Source organism: Cyanistes caeruleus, chromosome 21, assembly GCF_971803275.1.
Source record: "Cyanistes caeruleus chromosome 21, bCyaCae1.hap1.1, whole genome shotgun sequence".
Taxonomy (NCBI): Eukaryota; Metazoa; Chordata; class Aves; order Passeriformes; family Paridae; genus Cyanistes; species Cyanistes caeruleus.
The window spans coordinates 6,869,501-6,893,443 of record NC_141721.1 but is presented as its reverse complement, the minus strand read 5'-3'; the positions used below and the strand labels follow the sequence as shown (position 1 = coordinate 6,893,443).

Below are 23,943 nucleotides of genomic sequence, written 5' to 3'. Positions count from 1 at the left end.
CTTCAGCAAACCCTCTGTGCCTCACATGCAGCAGCTGATGTTTCTCTTTGGCTCACTTGGCGACAGGCAGGAGCTTTCACAGCTCAATTAATTAATTACCACTCAGGAGGGGTTTGGAGGTCACTGGATAAACTTATGGCTGCAAGGAGAACGCACTCTTGGGCACCACTGTCTTGCTGAGGCTTTCTGCAGGCTGGGGGAGTGGCAGTGGAGTGCACTGCTCCCAGCCAGGCAGCCCCCTCAAAACATGGGCTGTTCCCCTATTTCCTAACACTCTGCAGCAGCAGCTGAGCCCAGGGGTTCAGGCAAGAGCAGAGGTGGCATGGTCCCAGCTGCCAGGGAATGAAAACATCCAAGAAAAATGCACTTCTAGTGCTTGACTCATCCCCATCCTTTTAGACTTTAGGTTATGCAGTAATTTTAACTTCAGGGGAAAACGAGAACTAATGACAAGTTCCTAAAACAAAAGGGTGCTGGCAGCTGGAGGATGCTATCAATTATATTTAGGGTGCTGCAGAGATCTGAGGCTGCCTCCAACCCTCCCTTTCCCCCAGGGGAGGGCTTGTGGGATGGACTCCCAGGGGTGCAGGATGGGGCTGAGAGCCCAGAGCTCCACAGAGACACCAGGAAAGCTGTCAGGGCAGAGCTGAGGGTGGAAGGGGAGGAGGAGGAGGGTGGGGAGGACTCACTTGGCTCGCAGGGCCAGCTGCCGGTCGTTGGGGCAGACCCAGGGGCCTGTCCCGCTGCCGAAAATCATATCAGCCATGGCCCCAGCCTGGGGAGGGGTGGGGTGTCAGGGGTCACACCTGGAAGAAGCAAACAGCAGCCACTCTTGCAGCAAAGCAAACAGAGGTGATCTGCCAGCATCACACACGGTGGGAGCAGCCAGACTCTCACCCACAGACAGTGATAAAAACATACCATCATCCTCACAAAATATATGCCAATAAATACCTTCAGGTACCTTGAAGGCAAGGCTGGAAGTTTAGATTTTATGGTATACTCTTAAAAAAAGAAAAAAGCCAGACACTCTTTGTCAGTCCTGATTTTTCATTTCAAACTAGAGAAAAGCGTTGTCTGTAAGAATAATCTCTGCCTCCCCACCTCCAGAGCCCCAGTGCTGCAGTTCTGACAGAGAAAGCCACTCTAAAGGACACAAAGAAGCTACAGTTGCCTTTTTTTAACCTCTTAATGGGGTAACGAACAAAAACCCACGCCACAATCAGCATGAATAGTGGCAAGTCATTTCCTTCATTAAAACTGCTTCCATAATAGCCTGATATTTATAACTCCAGCCTACAATAGCAGCTTGTTTGCATTCTCTGATGCTTAAGACAGCACCTTTTGCAGCAGATCTCCAGCTGTGGCTCCTGTGCCCGGCGTGGACACACCAGTGATTCCTTGTGTTCAGTGAAAGTTCCACGGAGCCGCTCAGGAAAGGCAGCAAGAACCAGCTCAAGGGAGAAACATCCCCCAAAGAGACTCTGCAGCTGAGCAGTTCTGAGTCCTAGCAGCAGCTCAGATGAATGGAAAGCACCGAGGGATAGGCACAGCCAAAATATTTCAATGGATGCTGAACTCAACTTGATGTACCGAGCTTTTAAGCAGCTGGATTTGCTCTCCAGCAGAGCGAGTGTCTCACAAGCCCTAATGCATAAATTCCCAGGTATTAATGCTTGTCCCCAGCACAGACACTCGCCAGCTTTGAAACCATACCTGCTGGGCAGAGATAACGTGTTTAATGCTGGTTGGCAAGCAGAAATCAGATCCAATGGCAGGCAAGGTGTATCACCTGCCAGCCGTGCTGGAGTTCCCAAGCAAACACTTTTCCCAATCCCCAGCAGTGCTGAACCCACCCCTGCTATCTGCTGCTGCCACACTGAGCTCTGTGCTGCTGGGCCAGGCACAGCCTGATGGCCTTGGCCCCCTCACACTGAGCTTGGGCACATCAAACTGTGAAAAACCAGGTTCACTTATTTTTATATAGAATTTAAAAGTGTAATAAAAAGACAATTAGGAGATAAAAATAAAGGAAAGTATACAGATACAGCTGGGTGTCTCTGCATTCAGCCAAGAGAGCACACCTCACTAACAAAGGATTGGGCCTTAAAACAGAACCCTACTACAAATCCATAAATTCTCATACATATTCAGACATTCTTCTTAGGATTTTTGGTGTTCCTCTGTTTAGTTTTTTCCTTGCCCCCTTCCCAATAAATCTGTCTTTTTGGCTCCACCAAGTTTCACATTCCCTGATAACAGAAATGCAATAAATTCCTCCCCCAGAGCTCTGGTCACTGCTGTCCTCATCTGGACAAGATAATCCAAGAATGGAGGGGGGGTCTCTAACCATCTTTTTCAGTCTTTGGGTTATACAAACAAAAGTAGTTTTTGTTTTAATACTATGCCATAGCTCAACATATGTTATACCACTATTTCTAAGTTTTATCAGTAACAGAAATAGAAGGAACTATATTGATATAACCAAGTTTTCTGACCTTTATACACATAACATTCATTTTAATATTTGCAAAAAGCCAACAATATAATATGTATCTATAACAAAACTCTCCCTCCTGTGCTGAGCTCACACATCCCCCAGCAGAAACACCAACCTGTGGCAGAGATCTGAGAGCTCCCTCTTGCTAAACCCCACCTCAGTCCTCAGTCACAGCCAATGAACCAGTTCCCTCCCTCTCTGGCCATCCCAGTTTCTGGGTAGAGCCTGAAAATCCAGTGCTCACAACAGGCAGGAGGGAAGAGGGGAAATTCCACTCAGATTTCTTTCAGTGCAAGGGGAAATGTGTGTAAAAAAGGTGAAGGCTCAGTACAGTCTGACTTCAGCAAAGCGAGGCATGGAGGAGATGGGAAAGCTGCAGGAAACAGGGCTGAGGCAGGAAGGACAGACAGAAGTGTCACACATCACTTTTTAAACCTTTACTGCATTAGTCAAGGTGATGGCTTTTGAAAGAGACTGTCCCTTGAACCCTGGCATCAGCTGCTCTCCCCACTCTGCTCACAGTGCCACACACTGGGTTTGCATTCCCATCCAGCCCCAGAACGCCTCCTGCTCTTTTAATCTTCCTCACAATCTCAAGCGAGGAGAGAACACTGAGAACACCTTCCCCACACACATCCTCCAGCGCTCACACACGGGGGAGCAATCAGGCGTGAACAGCAAAAGAACACACAGGCACCCACCCTCAGGCCTGGGGTAGGAACAGAGAAAAGCTACAATTGCACACAGAATGGCTGACCTGGGATTTTCCAGAGATTTCCCAAGCCTGTGATGTGTGGTTACAGGATTATATGCACATGTAGCCCCCCACACAAATGCATATATTAAATTATTCTTCAGCTGCACCATGAATTCCTCCCTCCCACTCATGAACACCTGAAGAATAGCACAGCCCACACTCTGTGTCCATGCAGGGCTCCAGGCAAGCAGCCTGTGCTGACTGGGGGGGTCTTTGGAATAAAATCTGGAGCTGGAGATGAGCCCCACAGCACAGCCAGGGCAGAGGAGTTGGCTTTGCCAGCAGCTGAGCTTTCAGGGTGGAAAGCTGTGCTGGAAGCATCTGCCCCTCCTCAGCAGAGCTTTATCTGCTCTAGCAGAGCTGAAGGAGAGTCAGAACAGAGCACACGAGCTGAGCATTTTTCTCAGGAGAGGCTTAAAGGCATTCTCCAGCCTCACAGCACAGTGAGCTTTGCTCAGCGTGACTGAACAAAAACAAGCAATGTCATGGTCTTTTGCCTCTTGTTACTCAGCATACGCTTTCTGTCCTCCACCGTTCCCTGAGCAGCATCTGCAAAGAGAGAAGGCAAACAAAACACAGCCTAAAGAGCCACCAGATCCCAAAAGAGTCTTCAGAGAGATTATTCCCTGAAATATTTACAGGAGTGTTTTTTTCTCGGCAGTGCCAGGATGTGCCATCTCCTCTGATGGGAGCTGCTGGCTTTGCACCTTTGCCCCTGGAAGAAGCCTGGTGAGGACACACCCTGGAGAAGGAAATAGGAGTGGGACTGCAGGGCATGGTGTGCTGGGGGAAAAGCAGGACTGGAGGGACAGGACTGTCTCTCTTGGGTATGGGAATGACGCCAGAGGAGTGGAAGGCGTGGAGCATCTTCCCTCTTATCTCAGTACAGGACAAGAAGTGCAGGGAAATCAGAAACACCCAGATAGCAAAACCAGCCTGGGGAGTCGTTTCCATGGGCTGGGGTGAAACATCCCCTTTGTGCAGTCTTGCGTTTTCTCTCCAAAATACTCCAATTAAGAGCGAGCTGTCCCCTCCCTGTCCTCCTCTCCTCTCAACAAACTAACAAAGGGTAGAAGCAGCCAGTCTCTACCAGTGAGAGAGCAAGAGAATCCCACAGCTCCTGGCCCACCTGCAAGTGCCCTGCACACAGGCTGACAGCAAAGCACGAGCACTCTGTGGTGCAGAAAAACCTCCCACTCCAAGCTTCTGCTTTCTACCTGAATTCAGAATTAAAAGGGGAGCTCTTATCGATATTCTGTGACCTGCTGTAAAACCACTCCACCTGTTCATTCCTTTCCTGTGATGGAAGAAGTCATGTGAGACAAAACCTCATTAAATCTGAGTCCACCTGGCTGCCCTTGGCACAGAAGCGCAGGGGAGGAGCACTGCCCTGTGGGGCCAGGAGCATCCTGGAGGATGCAGAACCGAGCACATCCCTGCCTGCAGCTCTGACGTGGCTCTGCCTCTGCTGTCTCCACGATGAGAGTTGTACTCTGGCAACCAGAGCTGAGAACAGGACTCCAATCTGGGGGGCAGAAACCTTCCAGTGGGGCCTGAGCAAAGGGAACAATGGCAGGCAGATGCAGCCCTTGGACGATGCTCTTCAAAGAATTGCTGAGAAAGAAGCCAGGTTTTGTCAGCAGGACATTAACATGATTAACATGTATTTTACATCAACAGCTGAGCACAGACAGACACAGCAGCTCATACCTGCCACCTCACCAGCTGCAAGAGCAGATGCTTAAAGAAGAATATAGGAGCAAAGCACAACACAGCAATACTTACCCAGAACACCCTCCCAGCCTCCAGAGATTCCTGGATCATTCACTGCCTGGCCCAGCCTGCAGCTCTGTATTTAACATCAACATTTTCCTGCCCCAAATTTACCAGCTTGTTTTTTTTCAGCATCATCTCACTACACCCAGCCCCTTCCCCACTGCTCCACCTCAGACATTTTGACTTTACCTTGACTACACCAAAGTTAAAACTGAAGGGTCTTAGTGACACTGGGGCACTCATGGCAGCAGAAAATCCTCCTCATGCAAAGACAGCACAGCCTGCACCAGCCCTGCTGCAGCTGGGCTCCTTACAGGTGCCCATGAAGCATCAATTCCTCAGAGCCCTACAAAGACAAAAAAGTCCTACACAGGCCCCTGAGGAGGCCTCCAGTCAGCTTTCATTTGCCTGGTTATTTCAGCTCGTGTCTAGATTAATTTGTTTTCATAGGAAATTAATTAGGAAACTTTTTTTTTTTTTTTTAAAAAGATAACTTAATTTTACAAAAAATCAGAATTAACCAGTTGGCTAGAGCCAAGCTCCCAGTTCCCAAGCTGGTGTAATTACCTCTCCTGCTCCCAGGGCATCACCTCCCTCAGGATTCCCAGGTACGTGACGGCCTTTTTTCCCTTCTAGTGACTGCTCCCTCAAAGAAATCGGTGTAACCACAGCCTGTTCCACATGCCAGACCCCATTATCCCTGGAAAAGCTCGCCAGACCCCATTATCCCCAGGAAACCTCGGCAACTGAGCGAGTGTTTGCTCCTGTTGCCATGACAGAGGGTAAATGAGTGCTGAGGATTGATAAGGTTAACCCAGCCGGTCCCTTTTCCTCCCAGACATTGCAGAAAGGTTATTTGCTCCAGGCTCCGCTCTTCCCCTCGTGTTTTAAAGCCTCACAGCTGTTATTTCAAAGCACACGGCTGTTTTGGGGTGGCAGAGGAAGCCTGGGGGCTGCAGGAGAGTGGCAGGAGAAGCACAGCTGGCTTTGAAGGTCTGGCCAGGTCTGGGAGGCAGAGCAAGGCTGAATCAGGGCTTTGGAGAAGTTTTTCTCACACATGAACCACCCTGAGCTGCCCACATCCAGCTGTGGGCACCAATAAAATGCTGTAAAATGATTTTATAAGGGCTAAGCAGGCGGGAAGCACAAGCAGAGCAGAGCCAGGAGATGCCCAGCACCTCTCTCAGGCAGAGAGACGCCTGGGCATGGCTGAGGAACAGTTTTGCTGTTCCTTACGAGCCCTCAGCAGCAGCTGGAGCCAAGAAACACAGGGGATCCAACGTGCTCAGAGCTGACTTGCAGCTCTGCAGCCAAAACAGCGTCCAAATAAACACCACAGAGCTTCAGCAAGGCTGGGGACAACTTCAGGACCCAATCAGACTTTCCCCAGTCTGCCTCCCCATGAAAGCTCCCTCTAAGCAGCATCAGCACCAGCAAAACAGGCACAATCTCATTCAGATCCTCATCCTGGCTGGCCCAGGAATTCAACACCAGCTGGGAGGTGTCCTCATGGTGAAAGGCCAGGCTGGTAAAGAAGTGGGTGAGGATGAGGTTTGAGAGGCAAAACCATGAAGTTTCCTCTCCACCAGAGCTGCTTCCCAATCCCAGCAGCAGCAAGAAGAAGCTGTTATAAGTGTGTGTTATATTATTGGCTTTTTGCAAATATTATAATGAATGTTATGTATAAGGTTAGCAAATTTTGTTGTATTAATATAGTTTCTTTTATTTCTGCTATTGATGATATTTAGAAATAGGGGTATAATACACATATATGTTGGGCTATAACATGATATTAAAGCACAAACTAGTTTTTGTTTATATAATCCAGGGACTGAAAAGATGGTCAGAGACCCCCCCTGCATTCTTAAAATTATCTTGTCCTCCAAGACCTCCAGGTGAAGGATTTATTGCATCCTTATCAGAGAGTGGGAAACCCTGTGGTGCCAGGAAGATTGATTTATTGGAAAGGGGGCAAGGTAAAAACGAAACAAAGAAACATCCAAAACTTAAGAAGAATGTCTGAATATGTATAAGAATTTATGAATATGTTGTAAGGTTTTGTTTTTAAGGGACAATCCTTTGTCAGTAAGGTGTGCACCCTTGGCTGAATGCTGAGGCACCTGGCTGTATCTGTATACTTTATTTTTATCTCCTAATTGTCTATTTATTACAGTTTTAAATTCTATATAAAAATAAGTGAACCTAGTTTTTCACAAAGCCGAAGTGCATTTAAGATGCAGCTTATAAAGAGTTTTTAAAACACAATGCCCTGGAGGTGCATGCCAGTCCTGTGAGTGGGAAGATAAAATCAGCTCTACAGGAAAATCCAGCACCAACAATCCTTTATTAACGAGAGGCACTCGTTAGTGTGGCTGCTTGAGATATGGTGAGCTGTAAAAAAAAAACCCAGGTTTTGCCAAAGCAAAGCAGGCTCCCGGTGCCCCAGCACCCCTGGATGCAGGGGAGGAAAGGCAGCACTGTTCCACCTGCCAAGGTGTATTTTTATTTATCAGACTTTGGACCCATTTCCTCCTGATCCCCAGCCAGGCAGGTGAGTTATGCAAAGTGAATAATTCATGAAGACAGCAGGCTCTTTCTGACTCCAGTTCCAGGGCAGCCTGATCTGGCATAGGCCTGAGAGAGGCAAATTAGCATCTAAATGGCCAATTAGAGAAACTCATTTCACTATTCTGCTATGCTAAAAAGCTCGGGAGGCCTGAGGCTGGTGCGTGGCACCTCCCAGGCTCCAGAGAAGCATCACATTTCTTAGAAAGAATTGGGCAGAGCAGGGAAGTGCTGAGCACAGGCCAGCGTTTGTCAAGGAATGCGGTGCAGAAGAGGCTGGAACCTCCAGTGAACCAGGAAAAAAGTGGTCACTGGAGAAACTCTGCTGAGCAGCCAGGCCTTGCCAAAAAGCTCCTTATTCTCTGTGGAAAGGGCCTGCCAGGACATCTGGAGGGTGGGAGAGCCTTTTTCAGCAGCCCTAAGGCATAATCCTGCTTTTAGGGCATCCTTTGAACACACAAACCAGGCTTTTATCACACATGGCTGCTGCGGGCAGAAAGCGAGCCCTGGACCTTGAGCTGGTGCTGGGGAGCAGCTGAGCCAAGCTGCAGCACCCCAAAACCACCGGGGGTGAGCAGAGCGCTCCGCTGTCACCTGCACATCCAGCACCCATCATCCCGGAGTGTCCGGGCTCCTAAAACCCGGGACAACCCGGGACAATCCGCGACAATCGGTGGCTTCCCGCACCTCACAGCCCGCACCAGCTCCCAACAGCAGGACGTGGCTGAGAAATTTGTCACGGGGCTTTCAGCTCCCACCTCTGGCTCGCTTCCCTCCGCACCTTTAATTCCCCCCAGGAGCCTGAATCCCAGCAAAACTCACGGAAGCGCTGGGGGTGGGAAGGGACCCGTGGAACTCTCCCAGCCCAGCCCCAGTGCAGGCTCGCAGGTCCCGGCCACCGCCCGGCTGCTCCCGGAGCGCTCCCCGCAGCCTTTTGGGGAGCTCTGCCACCCTCGGAGCCGCTCCGAGCTGCTCCCCATTCCCACAACACACAAATCCCGGCGCTCTTCCCGCAGCTGCCCGCCAGCCGGGCCGCGGAAACTCAGCTCCAACTCCGCCCTAAACCCAGCCGGCTTAGGCTGAGCCCAGCCGGCTTAGGCTGAGCCCAGCCGGCTTAGGCTGAGCCGCTGCCCCCCGCACCCACCTGAGCTCCGGCCTCACCCGCGGCCGCTCCGCGGAGCCGCTGCCCCGGCGGGACGAGGCGGAAACGGAGCCGCACCTGCGCCCGCCCCCGGCCGCTCCGGGCGTCCCCTGCTGGAGCCGCCAGATGTGCACCGGGATGTGCACCGGGAGAGGCTCGGAGAGATGTGGGTGCTGCCAGATGTGCACCGGGAGAGGCTCGGAGAGATGTGGGTGCTGCCAGATGTGCACAGGGAGAGGCTCGGAGAGATGTGGGTGCTGCCAGATGTGCACCGGGAGAGGCTGCAGGGATGTGGGTGCTGCCAGATGTGCACCGGGAGAGGCTCGGAGAGATGTGGGTGCTGCCAGATGTGCACTGTGAGAGGCTGCAGGGATGTGGGTGCTGCCAGATGTGCGCCCGGAGAGGCTTGGAGAGATGTGGGTGCTGCCAGATGTGCACAGGGAGAGGCTTGGAGAGATGTGGGTGCTGCCAGATGTGCACTGTGAGAGGCTTGGAGAGATGTGGGTGCTGCCAGATGTGCACTGTGAGAGGCTTGGAGAGATGTGGGTGCTGCCAGATGTGCACTGTGAGAGGCTGCAGGGATGTGGGTGCTGCCAGATGTGCACCGGGAGAGGCTTGGAGAGATGTGGGTGCTGCCAGATGTGCGCCCGGAGAGGCTGCAGGGATGTGGGTGCTGCCAGATGTGCACAGGGAGAGGCTTGGAGAGATGTGGGTGCTGCCAGATGTGCACCGGGAGAGGCTGCAGGGATGTGGGTGCTGCCAGATGTGCACCCGGAGAGGCTGCAGGGATGTGGGTGCTGCCAGATGTGCGCCCGGAGAAGCTGCAGGGATGTGGGTGCTGCCAGATGTGCATCCCAAAGCAGAGTAAGAATCCACGGAAAAAACACACCCAACTATAAACAAGGAAAGGCAGCACCAAAACAAACCCCAAAAAAACAAAGAGAAAGTTTCCCAAAACAATAACAACAAACAACCCCACCCAAAGCAGAAACAAAACAAACAACCCAACCAAACAAACCACTAAACCCACTCAAACAAAACAAACCCTCCAACAACCCAAGCACAAAAACCCCAAAACCAAACCAACCCCAAATCAAAATCCCAACCTCAGCAAAAAGAAAACTTCACAGGGTTTAAAGAAAGTGTTCACACCATGAACAGAACAAGGCCTGGGATAATCACAGGGGACTCAAACCTTTTAAAACAGAAGGACCCAAACCTCCTGAGCAATCCCAATAAGAGACATTTGCTGGTAATAGCAGCGAATTTTGGGTTTGTGAAGGGGCAGCCTGGGATCCTATGGTGAGTCAACAGCAAATCACAGGAGCACAATTATTCCTTTGCACTAAAACAGGAATTTGGGATCATTACTCTCTAAATGTCCAGTTGATGCAGTGAGGAAATTTGCCATGTGACAGGAAGAGATGGAGGGGAAATGAGAGAGGGAAAAGGGAAAGGAAGAGAAAATAAATGGTGTTGCTACTGCCCGTTCAGAGCTGATTTCTCTTGAGAAATCTGGAGCCTCTGCAAACCCTTTCACCTCCCCACATCCAGCAGCCCTCAGGACGAGCTGGGGGACCCTCAGCCACCTCTCACCTGCATTAAGTTCAAGTCTAAGCAGATATTTTTCTTTTTTGGTTCAGGCAGCTGTTGAAAAATACATCAGAGGAAGCATTTTGCATGAGCACAGAGCCTGCAGTTCTGTGGAAGAAAACACTTGATGATGACATTTCGCACCGGGGTAGTTCTTCCACACGGTCAATAACATAAATAAATTAAACACACGCTTCAGCCAACTTCAGGAAAAAGATAAATTACTTTATTTAACCAGCTGTGCTGGCAGGGAAATGACACACATCTGAGAGCCTGCATCCATCCTGCTGTTGGATTTGCTTGTAAGGATCCCCACAGATCTGCAAGGCTGGGCCTTGGCAGCCGGGTGCCACAGAGAATAAATTTGACGTTACATTAAAAATTTTTAAAGGCTAAATACAGGTTTTATCTTTGAGTCAATTTTTAATAGACTCGTTTCTCAGAAGCCAGGCTTGCAGTTCCACCCAAAGAACCCTTCAAAGTCTCTCTTTTATCGATGATGGGTTTTGCTGAATTATTCACCAGATCACAGCTGCTGGAGATTTTAAATATCCCCGTGACAAGGACAATAAGGGATAACAACCTCCTCCTGCAGGCTTAGCAGTGCTGCTGACAGTGGCACACTGCTCACCCTGAGCTCATCCCTCCTCCTCACAGGGAACCTCTGCTTTGCCACCTCAGGCTGGGATTCCTCAAGGAATGGGAAACAAAGAGCAGCTTTTTGGGGAGGTTAAACTCGTGGTGTCCTGCAGAGGAACCACAGGTGCTTAACAGCAGCTTTGTTGTACAGCACAATGATCCAAGCTGGAACAATCCTGGAGTGCTCCAGGAAGTGATTCCCAGTTTGGACACTGGGCTGGTGAGCTCAGGGAGGTCAGACTGGTTGGATCCTTATCTGTGAAGTATCCTTTCCCAGGAAAACAGGCTGAGATCTGCCAGGGAGCTTTCTGGCACTGCTTCCCCATCCTCCTGACTGCCCCAGCTCACTTCAGCTGCTTCACAATTCACAGCAAGAAATCCAGGGCTTTTCTCCAAGCTGTTGCTCTGATTGCAATCCTCTGATTCAATTTGTGTTCGTCCCTCTAATTACCTCTCTTTAATAAAAAGGTCAATGATTCCATCCCTAATCTGAACCAAAAAACCTTGTTTACAGAGCACACCTGCTCAAGGGTGTACAAGACAAAGCAAACACTGGAAGAATATTGATGCTTCATAGCAAAGTCTGCTTCTTTTTTCATCTGTTTTAAATAAAAATTCTTTATTTATTTCTTTATCTATTCAATTCTGATCCACATTGTGCTTGCATGGGCAAGGCTCTAATTCTCCTTTCCTTGTCCACATTGAGCCTGCAGCACCCACATCATTTCACAAGGCTTCCTCGGTAGCCCATGTGTAGATCCATCCACAACCGTGCCTCCGTGGCACAGGAAAATGCTGCACATTTGGGAATAAAAAGGGAAATTTAGAGAAATTTCAAAGTCAAAAAGTGCACCAGGATTTGCCTGGGGGTGATACCCTTTCAGATAACATAATCTGCAGCCCAGCCCCCTGCAGCAGCAGCAGGTCAGCCAGGAGAACACTGGCATTCCAGGGAAAAGCTGGCAGAAGATGATTTTCTCTACAGGAAGCAGCTCAGGCCAGCAGCTCCCACTGGGCTCCAACTTCGGCTGGCGAGTCAGATTTTATCCTAATAAAATTAACAACAGCCACCACTTGTCATTAGCAACAAGTAATCCCCTTCCCTCAGCTGCTCTCCAAAAATACCACTCTCCCTTCCCAGCCTGGGTGAATTATTTACACCCCATCACCGCTGCTGCTGTTTTCCTTGTCTTCTGTCCTGTGTCACCGTCCCTTTTACCCACGGGAGGCTTTGGGGACTTTTGGGACAGGTCAGGAGAGAAGAGGGAGGCAGGGAGGAGGAGAAAGCACCCAAAAATGATTAAACTGTGTGTTACTCCCAGGGAGAGGATGAGTAACAGGAGCGTTTCTCCAGCAGCCGTTCCTGGAGTTCTAAGGAAGGATTTTCACCTCTGGAGGAGATGTGAGGATCTTGCAGCACTTCCCAGCAACACCCAGCAGCAAGGGCAGGGCTGCACCAGCCCCAAAAACCTCTGAGAGGTGTTGCTGCCCTAATCTGCTGGGAGAAAAGGTGGAGAGGGAGGGGAAGGAAAAGGCCAAGCGGGGAAAAGGGAAACGGGGAGAGGAAGGAAGGGAGAGACGAGGTTCCCTCAGCACCTCGGTTCACAGGGCTGAGGTGTCGGGAAGGGCTGGAGCTGCTTCCCCTGCCCTCGTTTGGGGTTTGGTGCTTCCCCGGCAAATCCGGCAGCACCTCGGGGCTGCACTGCCTGGGACAGGACAGGGACAGGGACAGGACAGGGACAGGGACAGGGGACAGGGGGCAGGGGACAGGGATGGGGGACACGGGACAGGGGACAGGGACAGGGGACAGGGACAGGGACAGGGACAGGGGGACAGGGGACAGGGGATGGGGGACAAGGGACAGGGGACAGGGGACAGGGGACAGGGGACAGGGGACAGGGGACACGGGACAGGGACAAGGACAGGGACAAGGACAGGGACAAGGACAGGGGACAGGGGACAGGGGACAGGGACAGGGGACAGGGGACAGGGGACAGGGGACAGGGGACAGGGACAGGACAGGGGACAGGGGACAGGGGACAGGGGATAAGGGACACAGGACAAGGGACAGGGGACACAAGATGGGGCACAGGACAAGGCACACGGGACAAGGGACAAGCACAGCCCAGCACTCGCAGGGGACAAGGGCAGGGGAGCTGCTCCCAAGGACAGAGGCCAGCCCAGGCTTGTCCCTGGGCCACCGCTGCCCTGGAGACATCGGCGGAGCTGCGGGGAGGGAAGGGCGCAGGGAAGGGACCGGGATGGAGCGGCTGGAGCCAGGAGAGGAGGAGGGGGAAGGTGAGGAGGAGGAGGAGAAGGGGACAGGAGAGGAGGAGGGGGAAGGTGAGGAGGAGGAGGAGAAGGGGACAGGAGAGGAAGAGGGGGAAGGTGAGGAGGAGGAGGAGAAGGGGACAGGAGAGGAGGAGGGGGAAGGCTCAGAGGGAAGGAAGCTGCAGGGGGGTCACACACAGGAGGGATGCTGTGCCGGGGCTGCAGAATTCCCTTCCCTCTCCCTGCCAGCCCATCCCAGGCCCATTCCCCTCGGGCAGCAGAGGGATGTGGGCAGGCGGCGGGACCCGGGACCAGCTCCAGCACCTGGCACGAAGCCACCACGGAGGAAAAAGCCACCAAACAGGAGTGGCACCACTGCCAGCACCAGGCCAGGTGAGAAAAAACAGCTTTTCCCAGGAAAGCACAGGTGATGCTTTAAAAGCTTCCCCCGAACCCCGTTTATACACAGATTTTCCTCTACAGCTACAAATCCATCCCAGAGATGGAGCACATGTAACTACACCGAATAAGCAGTAGGAGGCATAAGGCACCTGCCAGGGAGGAGAGAATTCCATGAACTGCCCGGGATTTGGGATGCTGTTCATATTTAGTGGATATTTAAATATTCACCCTTCCCTTGTGTGGCTTACAGCACTGATTATCGGTGGGGGTGGGTTGGTAAAACTGCAGAAAAGGAAGGGTAATTCCCAAAAATGTTCTGTGTAAAGGAATAATTCCATTCATTTCCACTATTTTAGTACAAAAAGAGCCTGAAAGTTTCCAGAAATCGTACTGTTAAAAGAAATCAAATCACACGGCTCACTGTATTATTGGATGTCAGCTTTAAAAAAAATCTCCAACAACTCAGAATCAATTTCCTGCTTAAATGGGGTCAGGCAAACACAGTGAACTTGATGCCAGTGCAGAGGTGTTATTAATCCATTAACAGCTTCAATAAATACATTTTACAGATGTGACAATCCCTATGTTGGCCAATCAGAAAAATACATATTTCCTACTTTATAGGAAGATTTTTGGGCCAATACTATTTTTCCTGTAGATTTGGGGTTTTATTAAGGCACAGCAAGCAGTTGCCTCATTTTATTTTTGTTTTATGAAATAAGCAGGAAAGCCTCAGAGGCAACGCTTCCCTTTTTTGCTAACAGCATTTATCATTTTAACAGAAAAACAGCACCACAAAAACAGAAAGCAGCGGGCCCACTCCCCTCCAGTGCTTCAGATTCCTGGGAGGAACCCTGAGTCAGCCCAAAACACTGCAGAGGGGAACCAGGAAGATGCAAAAACAAAGGAGGCTGGAGCATCAGCTTGCAGCATTTTGGGTTCCAGTGGGGCAGAGGAAGGTCTCTGCACTCAGCTGAGTGAAAGCCTGAGGTGGGATGGGATTCTGGAGGATGCTGAGGCAGAGAAGGAAAGGCTGTGTGTTTATAGAGTGAACAGGAGGAAAAGGTATGAATTGTATATCCAGGAGCACTTCCCAGCTGCCAGGAGTTCCCCACCCCTCCACGGCAGCAGCAGGTAAAGGGGATTCCAGCAGTCATTTTTTGGAAGAACAAGTGTGAACTGAATGCTGAAGGAGCCTCTGAGCTGCACCAGGGGTGTCACCCAAAATCCCAACAATTTCTGTGTCCTAGCAGTGCTTACTCACTGTCTGTGTGGAGGAGAGGACATTTATATTTTAAAAAGCAAACCAAGCTGTTAAAATACACACAGACAATTAGAAGTGCTCCTTTCCACACTGTGTGTTTGTCCTGGAACATCACTAATTATTGCTGTTGGTTTATTGCCAAATAATGCTCCTCAGCTTTCCAGGTATTCACGTTGTACACTGGAGATCTGGGAGCAAATTAAGGACAACACCTTGTTTAGAGGCTGGAATGATTTCCAGGAACGTGAACTTACCTTCCTTGAAACTGAGCAAGCTGCAAAGTCAGGCTGGGAATCCAATCCTCACCTCCTGCCTTTTGATCCAATTGTTAGGCTGAGTGTTTTATTTTGTTACAGAAATCCATTATCTCAGACCCTCAGATGTGACATTCTGGAGAAGCACACGTGAAAGGGAAACAGCACAGCCAGAACAACGGGGTTTCCTTGGAATGGTGGGTGCTAATTAGAAGCTCATTGGGCCAATATGAATTAAAATCACATGGAACAGCCTTGTACTCCCCTACTTCAAATTTTTATAGTAAAAGAATGTTTTTCATGCAGAGTGTCATGACAAGACTTAAGGAGAACAGCCCAGCCCTCACTACAGGAAGGATCTGGAAGTTAGGTGACATCTGAAAGTCTCCCCCAGCTGCCCTGAAAGACACTGTGCTGACTTTTAAAGGTTTTTTTTCTTAATGGCTTTTTAAATAGCCCCTTTTATACAGAACTGATGTTTATTTGTGGCTTTTCTCCTGTTTAATACCTCAAAACTCCAGGATACCCAAAAGCTCTCAGAGCCTTTTGCTGGAAGCTTTGGAGCAGCTCCACAGCTCCCCAATAATGTCATTACATGCAACTCCAGAGCTTCCACAAGCACAGAACCAGATGAACAATAAAAAGTAAGGGAAAAAAAAAAATCCCATCAGGAATTAATTAACTGATGTTCAATTACATCCATTCCTGCTCTGCCAGAGTCACTAACAAAATCAGCACGCCTGCAAAGTGTGGGAAGGTTAAAAGAAGAGATTAAGCATCCAGAAAAACACCACAGCATTTCCCTCAGCACAATAACTTATAATCATCTCTTTTGGTTTTATAAAGTTTAATGCATAACACACTCAAGTTTTATGTTTATGCTGTGTTTACTAATGCAGCATTTGAGCATCTACATTTTAAAAATAAATTCCTGCCTGGTTAAATACATGTTATATATGAAAGGGATTAGTTCTTCACTTGTAGGATATTCATACCAGAATTCATACCAGAAACTCTCTTTAAAAATAAAACTGTACCAGATGAATAACTCAAAGTCATTAAGGAGAGGATTTTCAGCTGTCTTTAAAGCACATTTTCAATGTCTTACTAAATTGACAAATCCACAACATTTGGTGTTGGTTTGGTTTTTAATATAGACAATTTTATATAGGAAACACCCTCCTAGAATATGTAAACAACAAATAGAAGAGAAAGGAGGGGAGCTGGGATTGGCAAGAAATAATATGTATTTATTTCTAAGTAACAACCACAATAAACACTGAAAAGCTTTGAATGAGAAATAAAGAGACTTCCCTTGCAGGATGGTTTTCAGATCATTTATTACCAATAAAGTAAAAGACAAATTGAAAATCAGAAGGAAGGGGTGGGAAACATCACAGACACCAGAACACTTGCACAGAGCTTTGCAAATGTTGGAACATAAATAATTTAAAAGGTATTGGTAGAGACCAATTAAAATATTCTTAAGAGGTACATATTAAGTTTGCTTTATAAAAATCAGGTGCTTTTATCCTAAAACCGGAGCGTGAGGGGTATTTCGTGGGTTATTACGCTTCTAACTAGGAACAACTAATGGCTACAACTTAAAACAACAACCTCCTCTTAGATCTGTTCCGGGTGGGCTCGTTGGGGGAGTGTTTGTGGGAGCAATCCGGGGTGATGCTCTCCCAAAATCCCGTCTCCAACAGCAGCAGCCGCTCCAGGAGCGAGGTGTGGGCAGCGAGGGTGCAGCAGCCCCATCCCACAGAGGAGAGAGTGAACCCTGGGGCTGTGGGTGAGCTGAGCCTTCTGTTACACCACGAGGACATCCTGGGGCAGCAGTCAGGGCACAATTGCACCATCTGGTTGAGACACATCTCCCCAGTCTTGCAGCCCGAGACCAAAATGTTCTTAACCGCGGAGTGCCGCCTGCCTGACCGTGTCCTCTCTCGTCCTGGGATGGTTTTAGGAGCTGCCTTTCCAAGGCAAGTTCCAAAGGTGAAGGATGTTCTTCTCTGAGCTAATAAATAAGTAAAAAACCCTAACAACAACAATTAAAAACCCTCAAACCATACAAACCCAAGGTTCCCTTGCTGCTGCACTCTTCATCTCCCGGCTCCTTTCAGTTCCCTGGGATCCACTTGCACACCATCCATCACACTTGCACAAACACACGTTAAGCACAGCTCAAGAACAGGCTCCCGAGGTGGCCACTGACAAAACTCACCCCTGGGGCTGTGCAAAGTCCTCTTGGAAAGCTGCTCCAGGACTGGTGTTGCACACCCACACCTCGGAATAGTCTGGGAATACACGGAAAAGCCGTGCCCAGCTAAGACAGGTCTATCAGGGGTTTCTGGGAGACTACACCACACAAAAAACCAGCACAGCCCACGCTCCCCAAAGCAGATGCTCTCCACACTGCGCTCTGTCAACACAGGGGGAAAAAAAACAACCTGGGAAAAGAAGGAAACCTGTCTGTCTCATTTTCATCAAGGCACACGATAAACGAACACATGTAACATCCAGACAGACTTTCCTGGTATCTGAAGCTATTCCCTTTGGTCCCCAAACTCATCAGGCACTCAGGAGAGGATTTTCAGCAGCCTGCAGACAGGCAGAGGCTGCCCCATCCCAGTGACATCCCCGATCCCAAGGACACGGATCTGTGCCACCACAAGCTCAGCAGGGAAGCAGAGCTGTGGATTTTTCTCTGCACTACAAAGCTGCCTGTCCCTTGTTACCTGTTCACCTCCTCCCAACCCCACCACAACAGTGTCTCACACCCGATCCAGCACCTCCTTTGCCATCCTGGGTCCCTCTGTCCAGCACCTTATCTAACCTTGCTTTGGTTACAGCTCCTTTAGTGCACAAAAACAAGGCACTTGTGGTTTTCCACCTCCAGATCACCAAGATCCAACAAGACAGGGATAATTTCTGGCCTGGTATTCTCTGTGCAAGCCCGGCTGCAGGCACAGAAACGCTCGTGTGTCACACAGAAGGCGGGTTCCTGGTCACCCAAAGAACTGGAGTCACACGATGCTGTCTCTGCTGCCTGGAGCTGCAGGAGCAGCTCTCCTCCTGCTCTGCTCAGAACCCCTCCTCTCCCCAGTTTACACCTTCACTCAGTGTGTGAATGCCATATGGGAACATTTTTGTGTGTGTTAAATGCAGAATTCTGGGGTTTTTCTCTGTTAGCCTTTCCCAGTGATTTCCAGGGGATGGTTCTCCTGGATAAAACACGATCTCAACTGAAATGGTCGACAGCTCTACGTGTAACCAAACACCTCCGCATTCTCTGCAAGACAGCCAACTGCCCTTATTTTTCGCACATCACCACGAAGCATCAAATGGAATTCCACCTGCCAGGCACCACCCCACACCCCTCCTTACCTGTCCAGGTAAGGGAAAGCCCTTCCCGTTATCTCCAGTGCGGGGAAGGGGAGGGAGCTCACGGCATTTGGGAGGCGAAGAGACAAAACCCTCGCTAAATTACGTTCCCACAGAAAACCGGGCCCGGGGCCGTCGTGACGCTTGGAGAGCAGGAGCTGAGAGCTGAGGGAGAAGTTCTGCACCTGCTTTTGGCAAGTGCAGCTAGCACAGTCCCAGGGACGGGCGTGGGCCGGAGGGTGGCCGCGGTCAGCAGCCGTCAGGGCCGCACTCGGCGCCGAGGCACTCCGAGGTCTCCAGCTCCACGCTGGAGAGGAACCTGCGCGTGGCCTTGCGGCAGTTGTAGTCCAGCCTGGTGGTGTAGACAGTCTTGGCGTGCTTGGGGTAGATGATGGTGGTGCTGGTGAAGCGCCGGGGCCGGTGGCGAGGCTCCAGGCGCACCTCGGCCTTGTAGCTGCGCCAGGAGCAGTCGGGGACGCAGACGATGGTCTGGCTGCAGGCCGCCACGCTCAGCCCCACCGGCAGGAACACGTCGGCGATGAAATGCTTCTCCGAGTCGTACCTCACCGAGCTCGTGTACCTGCAAATCCACAGCCATCGTCAGCAACAGCGGCCACGGGCAGCCCCAGACACGGCTCCAACTCCTCTCTGCAGAAAAAACTCTGGTTCTTTATTTATAGGTGTTGTTATGCATAATATTATCATGTGTTTGTTTATATTTATATGTATTTATATGTACTATTGTTCATTATTATGCATATGCATTTATATGTAGTATATGTATTACTGATCTTTATTATTATTTATATGTATTTATATGTATTATATGTATTACTGTTTATTATTATGTATTACGTATGTGTATTTGTATGTATTATATGTATTATTGTTCTTTATTATTATGTATATGTATTTATATTTATTATTGTTCTTTATTATTATGTATGTGTGTTTATATGTATTATATGTATTGTTCTTTATTAGTATGTACTATGTATATGTATTTCTATGTATTATGTGTATAATTGTTTATTATTATGTATTATGTGTGTGTATTTATATGTATTATATGTACTATTGTGCTTTATTATTATGTATTATGTATTTATATGTATTCCATGTATTATTGTTCTTTATTATTATGTATTATATATGTGTATTTATATTTATTATCTGTATTATTGTTCTTTATTATTATGTATTATGTATATTTATATGTATTATACGTATTATTGTTCCTTATATTATGTATTATGTATACATATTTATATGTATTATCTCTATTATTGTTCTTTATTATCATGTATTATGTATGTGTATTTATATGTATTATCTGTATTATTGTTCTTTATTATCATGTATTATGTATGTGTATTTATATGTATTATCTGTATTATTGTTCTTTATTATGTATTATGTATTTATATGTATTATACGTGCTATTCTTCTTGATTATTATGTATATGTATTTATATGTATTATATGTATTATTGTTCTTTATTATTATGTATTATGTATGTGTATTTATATTTATTATCTGTATTACTGTTCTTTATTATTATGTATTATGCATGTCTATTTATATGTATTACTCTTTATTATTATGTATTATGTATATGTATTTATATGTATTATATGTATTTTTCTTCCTTATTATTATGTATTATGTATGTGTATTTATATGTATTATATGTATTATTGTTCTTTATTATTATGTATTATATATATGTATTTATGTGTATTTATGTATTTGAATAGATTTTAAATCTATTTAATATTTATATTAATCCACGTTCATATTTACAGGAAATATTAGAAGGTACTGTGTTAAAAGTAATTTAGTGAAATTTTGTTGGTAAGGGCTAATTCTATATGCTTAATTAAACTTTTCCTTTCTTTAGGTCCTTTATATATTTTTGTTTATTGATTTTCATGGGGTGGATTTCTTGTTTCTATAGGTGTGAATGGTTTTCTTACTAAAACAGATTGCTAGCTAGAAGGCCAGCTGTTAACTGAATTTAGCTGAAATAATGGGCCTAAGTTATGATTTTATAAGGGTTTTTTTAAACAAGGTTTTTTACTTCTATGCAATAGAAGAAGTAATTCTAATACAGCCACAGAGGTTTAACTGCAGCAGTGCAATTGTAACCAGGAGAACATTTCTGTGGAGACAAGCTCCAGTCACAGAAACACAAGTCTTAAAACACTGTTGACCTCATCCATAGAAATAACTGTGTGTAGTCTCAGGCCAATGATTCTTTACCTCTAGTAAATAACTCAGAGTCAATAAAAGGACAAGGTTTCATATCTGCATGAACATATTCTGGCACCAGCATGTCCTGCAAAACATGGGACCCCTGAGCTGTGTGGAGCAGGGCTGGGGATGGCTGTGAGCTCTGCTCATGGGGAAGAGGAGCAGAGCTGCCAGGGTGGCTCCTCATCCCACCAGAACCATCTGCTGGTGTTTTACACACTGACAGGATGAGAGGAGAGCCTTGTGTCAGCAGCATGCCCAGGATTATCAGCGCTTAGCCCGGCTGCCAGCACCACCAGAACTCCTCAGCCCTGAGCTCAGTGGAGACCTCCTGCAAACTCCCAGACCCAGAGACCTTGATCCAGGTCTGGGCTCATAAACATCCCAACTCCCCCAAGCCCCTGGAAGCACACGTTATCTCCTCAGCTTTTCCCTGCCAGGAACCACAGGGAGTGCTCTGCTATCGCCCTGGCACGGGGCACTCTCCGAGGACAAACTCCTGAAGATTCAGCTGGCAGGAAAACTCTCGCAAATCCTCTGGGCCTGGCTTGCAAAAGGAAGTTTTCGTCTCCTTGGTGTGGCCACAGCTCTGTGTTGGCTTTTCCACTAACTAAGGAGTTAACTGCCTCCAACTCCAGCCACAGCACAGGCTCCTTCCCCACACCAGGACGTAATTCTCCCTACCCTCCCCTGCTTTAGGCTTCCTTTTGATTTTATCAGCCTCCCTCTAATTGCACAGTCATCAACCGCGAGCCTTCTCCTCTCATTACTGCAAATCATGGTGTTCAAAAGAATAATTCACAGGCTGTGAAATGATGCAGTGCATTAAAAAAAAAAAAATTATTCACTCCTCTGAATGCTACCATTTCTTTTAGTTCACACAACCAGCCAGAGCTGTTAAGAAAGGAAGTGCTTATTATAAAACCATGAGGTTGCAAGAGCAAAATTTCTTTCCCTTAATGAAACAGTCCTAGAAAGATCTTTTGAAGCTCTTCCCTCATGATTGCCTCCTGGCTAATCAGTTGAAGGGCAACATTTTGGAGCAGTGCAAGGAAGGAAAAGCAGGAGACTAAAATATAAGAAAGTCTTCCTGGAAAAATAACCAAGAAAACAACCATATGGGTGGGATTAAAAGAGGCTGAACACTCCTTCGGCCTGTACAAACGTCCAGGTCCAGGAATGTACAGCTGCAGTGAACAATGGCTCTGCAAATAAATTAACTTGACTCACAGGCACTGATAAGGCCTAACTGCTCCTTTACTGTAACACAATATTTACCTTATTTCCTTTGGTGGTAAAGGGTCAAACTCAACTCCCTCGCCAAAGGATAAAGGACACAGTCTTGGAGGACAGCTGGAGAGAACGGGGCTGGGGGAGAACGCAGAACTCTGCAAGAAAAATGCAAAATGTTTTATGTTACCATGTTGTTGTAACTTTTATGTTACAATGCAGTACGCACAGAGGGAAACAGATTTATTTATCCCTGGGTATGGAGCTGTTGAGGTTCACATTTACGTGCAGGAGGATCTCCTAGACCAAGGCGTGCCACAGGTGCATCCTTTAGGCCTGACTCCTTTCTGGTCTAAAGCATCCTAGAGGTGGCCCAGGAGCATTTTCTGAAGACAAGGTCCCAACTTCAGGGACCCAACGTAATTCAGAGGAGCTGCTCTGGGAAATGAGAGAGGAATGCAACCCCTCGCTGCAGTGTAGTCTGTTCCCTGGATTAACCCACGCTCAAGTTAGAACCAACATTTTAGGGGTGTCTGAGAGCTCCCTCCGTGCTGAATTCACCCAGGACAGGCTGCAGCAGGAAATGATCACCCCGCTGTGAGCCACCTCCTTGCTCCACAGCTACGCCCTGGCTCCTGTTTGAAGGCATTAAATCCAACCTAATTCACACACCAAGCGTTGGGAAGGATTAACTCATTCCCGCTGAGCGCTGATTCATTGCCTGTCCCTGCGCTCCTCTCCTGACACCCAGCACCGGGAGCCGACACCGAATCCCACAGCTCAAGGAAACCAAAGCAGCCCTGAAGGGATGGAACCCAAGCCGTGTGTGTTTTTGAAGCCACCTCTGCACGTGTGTTTACTATGGAGGGGCTGGGGGGCTCCGTGCATCCCCCCCTCCTATGGCCTTTTCCCATTTCACAGCAGCAGAAAAAGGATTTTTCTTCTAAATCTGCCGTCTCCAAAGTATTTGTACCAGCCGCTCAACATCCAAAAACTATTTGATGAGAAAACAAATTAACTGAAAAGTTTATGCACAATAAAGTTACTGCTGCGGGTCATTCCGGAGTAACGGGAGTTCGCTTTCCACAGGGATTTCCAAAGACTCGCTGCCGTCCCAGCCCCGACCCGGGCCAGGAGGGAGAGGAATTTCCCTCGCAGGCGAAGCTTTGTGAGAAGCCCCGGCCACCCCGGTTCCCGGTCGGAGCCTTCCCCCCCGGTGCAGCCCCGACAGGGCGGGAGGGCTCGGCTGTTCCGAGCCCCGGCTGTGCAGCCCCCGCTCCCCGCGGGATGCGCGGGGTCCCGGCCGGGCTGCGAGGGGCAGCGGCTCCTCCGGGGCACCTGCGGCGGCGGCTCCGGGCCGGGACCCGCCGGAGCCGCGGTCCGGGGGTGCGGGGGGTGCCGGGGGTGCGGGGGGTGCGGGGAGGGCCGGTACTCACCGCGGCGGAGGCTGCGGGCGGCTCGGGCTCCGGGAGCCCGTTGGCTGCGGCGCGCTCGGGGCTGCCCGAGGGGAGCAGCCAGGGCGGCGGGGCCGGGCCGGGGCTGGGGGGCAGCCCGGAGTCGGGGCTGTCGAGGCCGGAGTCGCCCCGCTTCCTCATGTCCGGGAGGTCGGGCACCTCCCGCAGGCTGAGCCGCCCCACCATGGCCGAGCCGCCGGTGCCCGCCCCGGCCCGGCCGCTGCCCGCGCTGCGCTCCCCGCGCCGGCTGAGCCCGGGCGGGCGGGGCGGCCCGAGCCGGGGAGGGGCCGTGCCAGGGGCGGGCCGTGTCCCACCGCTGGCCCCGTGGGTGTTCCAGCCGTGCCCCTGCAGCCGTGTCCCCCCGGCCCGGCGCCGCTCCCGCACGGAGCTCGGCGCTGGGAGGCGACTCCGCCACCGCCCCTGGGCCAGCACCCACCGGACGCGGCGCTCGCTGCT

At 49.2% G+C, this 23,943-nt stretch overlaps 2 protein-coding genes and 1 long non-coding RNA gene across 4 annotated transcripts in view; 1 reads left to right on the top strand and 2 right to left on the bottom strand.

Annotated features, from left to right (window-relative positions):
- The window catches only part of RPH3AL (rabphilin 3A like (without C2 domains)), a 37,143-nt gene extending 28,292 nt beyond the window's left edge, over positions 1-8,851 (bottom strand). Inside the window, exons 1-2 of one of the 2 annotated variants that reach the window (XM_086859734.1) lie at positions 8,743-8,851; positions 690-806 (exon numbers count right to left, since the gene is read on the bottom strand). In XM_086859734.1, coding sequence (XP_086715860.1) covers positions 690-766 — 77 coding nt within the window. In that variant the 5' untranslated portion in view covers positions 767-806; positions 8,743-8,851. The remainder of the gene's footprint in view (positions 1-689; positions 807-8,742) is intronic. The other variant, XM_086859735.1, reaches the window with a different exon arrangement.
- Positions 8,852-13,159: 4,308 nt separating this feature from the next.
- Positions 13,160-16,481, top strand: LOC147649632 (uncharacterized). Its single transcript, XR_015278361.1, has 3 exons — positions 13,160-13,269; positions 13,492-13,635; positions 14,427-16,481. It is a non-coding gene; the product is annotated as an uncharacterized LOC147649632 (long non-coding RNA).
- A 4-nt stretch (positions 16,482-16,485) lies between these two features.
- Positions 16,486-23,759, bottom strand: RFLNB (refilin B). The gene is made up of 3 exons (XM_086858955.1): positions 23,470-23,759; positions 22,082-22,191; positions 16,486-19,129 (listed from the first exon to the last, which is right to left on the bottom strand). The coding sequence occupies exons 1-3, from the start codon at positions 23,671-23,673 to the stop codon at positions 18,799-18,801; spliced, it is 645 nt and encodes a 214-aa protein (XP_086715081.1). The 5' UTR covers positions 23,674-23,759; the 3' UTR covers positions 16,486-18,798.
- Positions 23,760-23,943: the final 184 nt, after the last annotated feature.

Bases quoted from the DNA above. Each gene is read 5' to 3' on its own strand.
- RFLNB (XM_086858955.1), bottom strand. From the start codon at position 23,673: ATGGTGGGGCGGCTCAGCCTGCGGGAGGTGCCCGACCTCCCGGACATG. The intron at 22,192-23,469 runs GTGAGTACCGGC...TTTTTCTTGCAG, and splicing joins CGCCCGCAGCCTCCGCCGCG to AGTTCTGCGTTCTCCCCCAG. The intron at 19,130-22,081 runs GTAAATATTGTG...GTGGATTTGCAG, and splicing joins TTACCACCAAAGGAAATAAG to GTACACGAGCTCGGTGAGGT.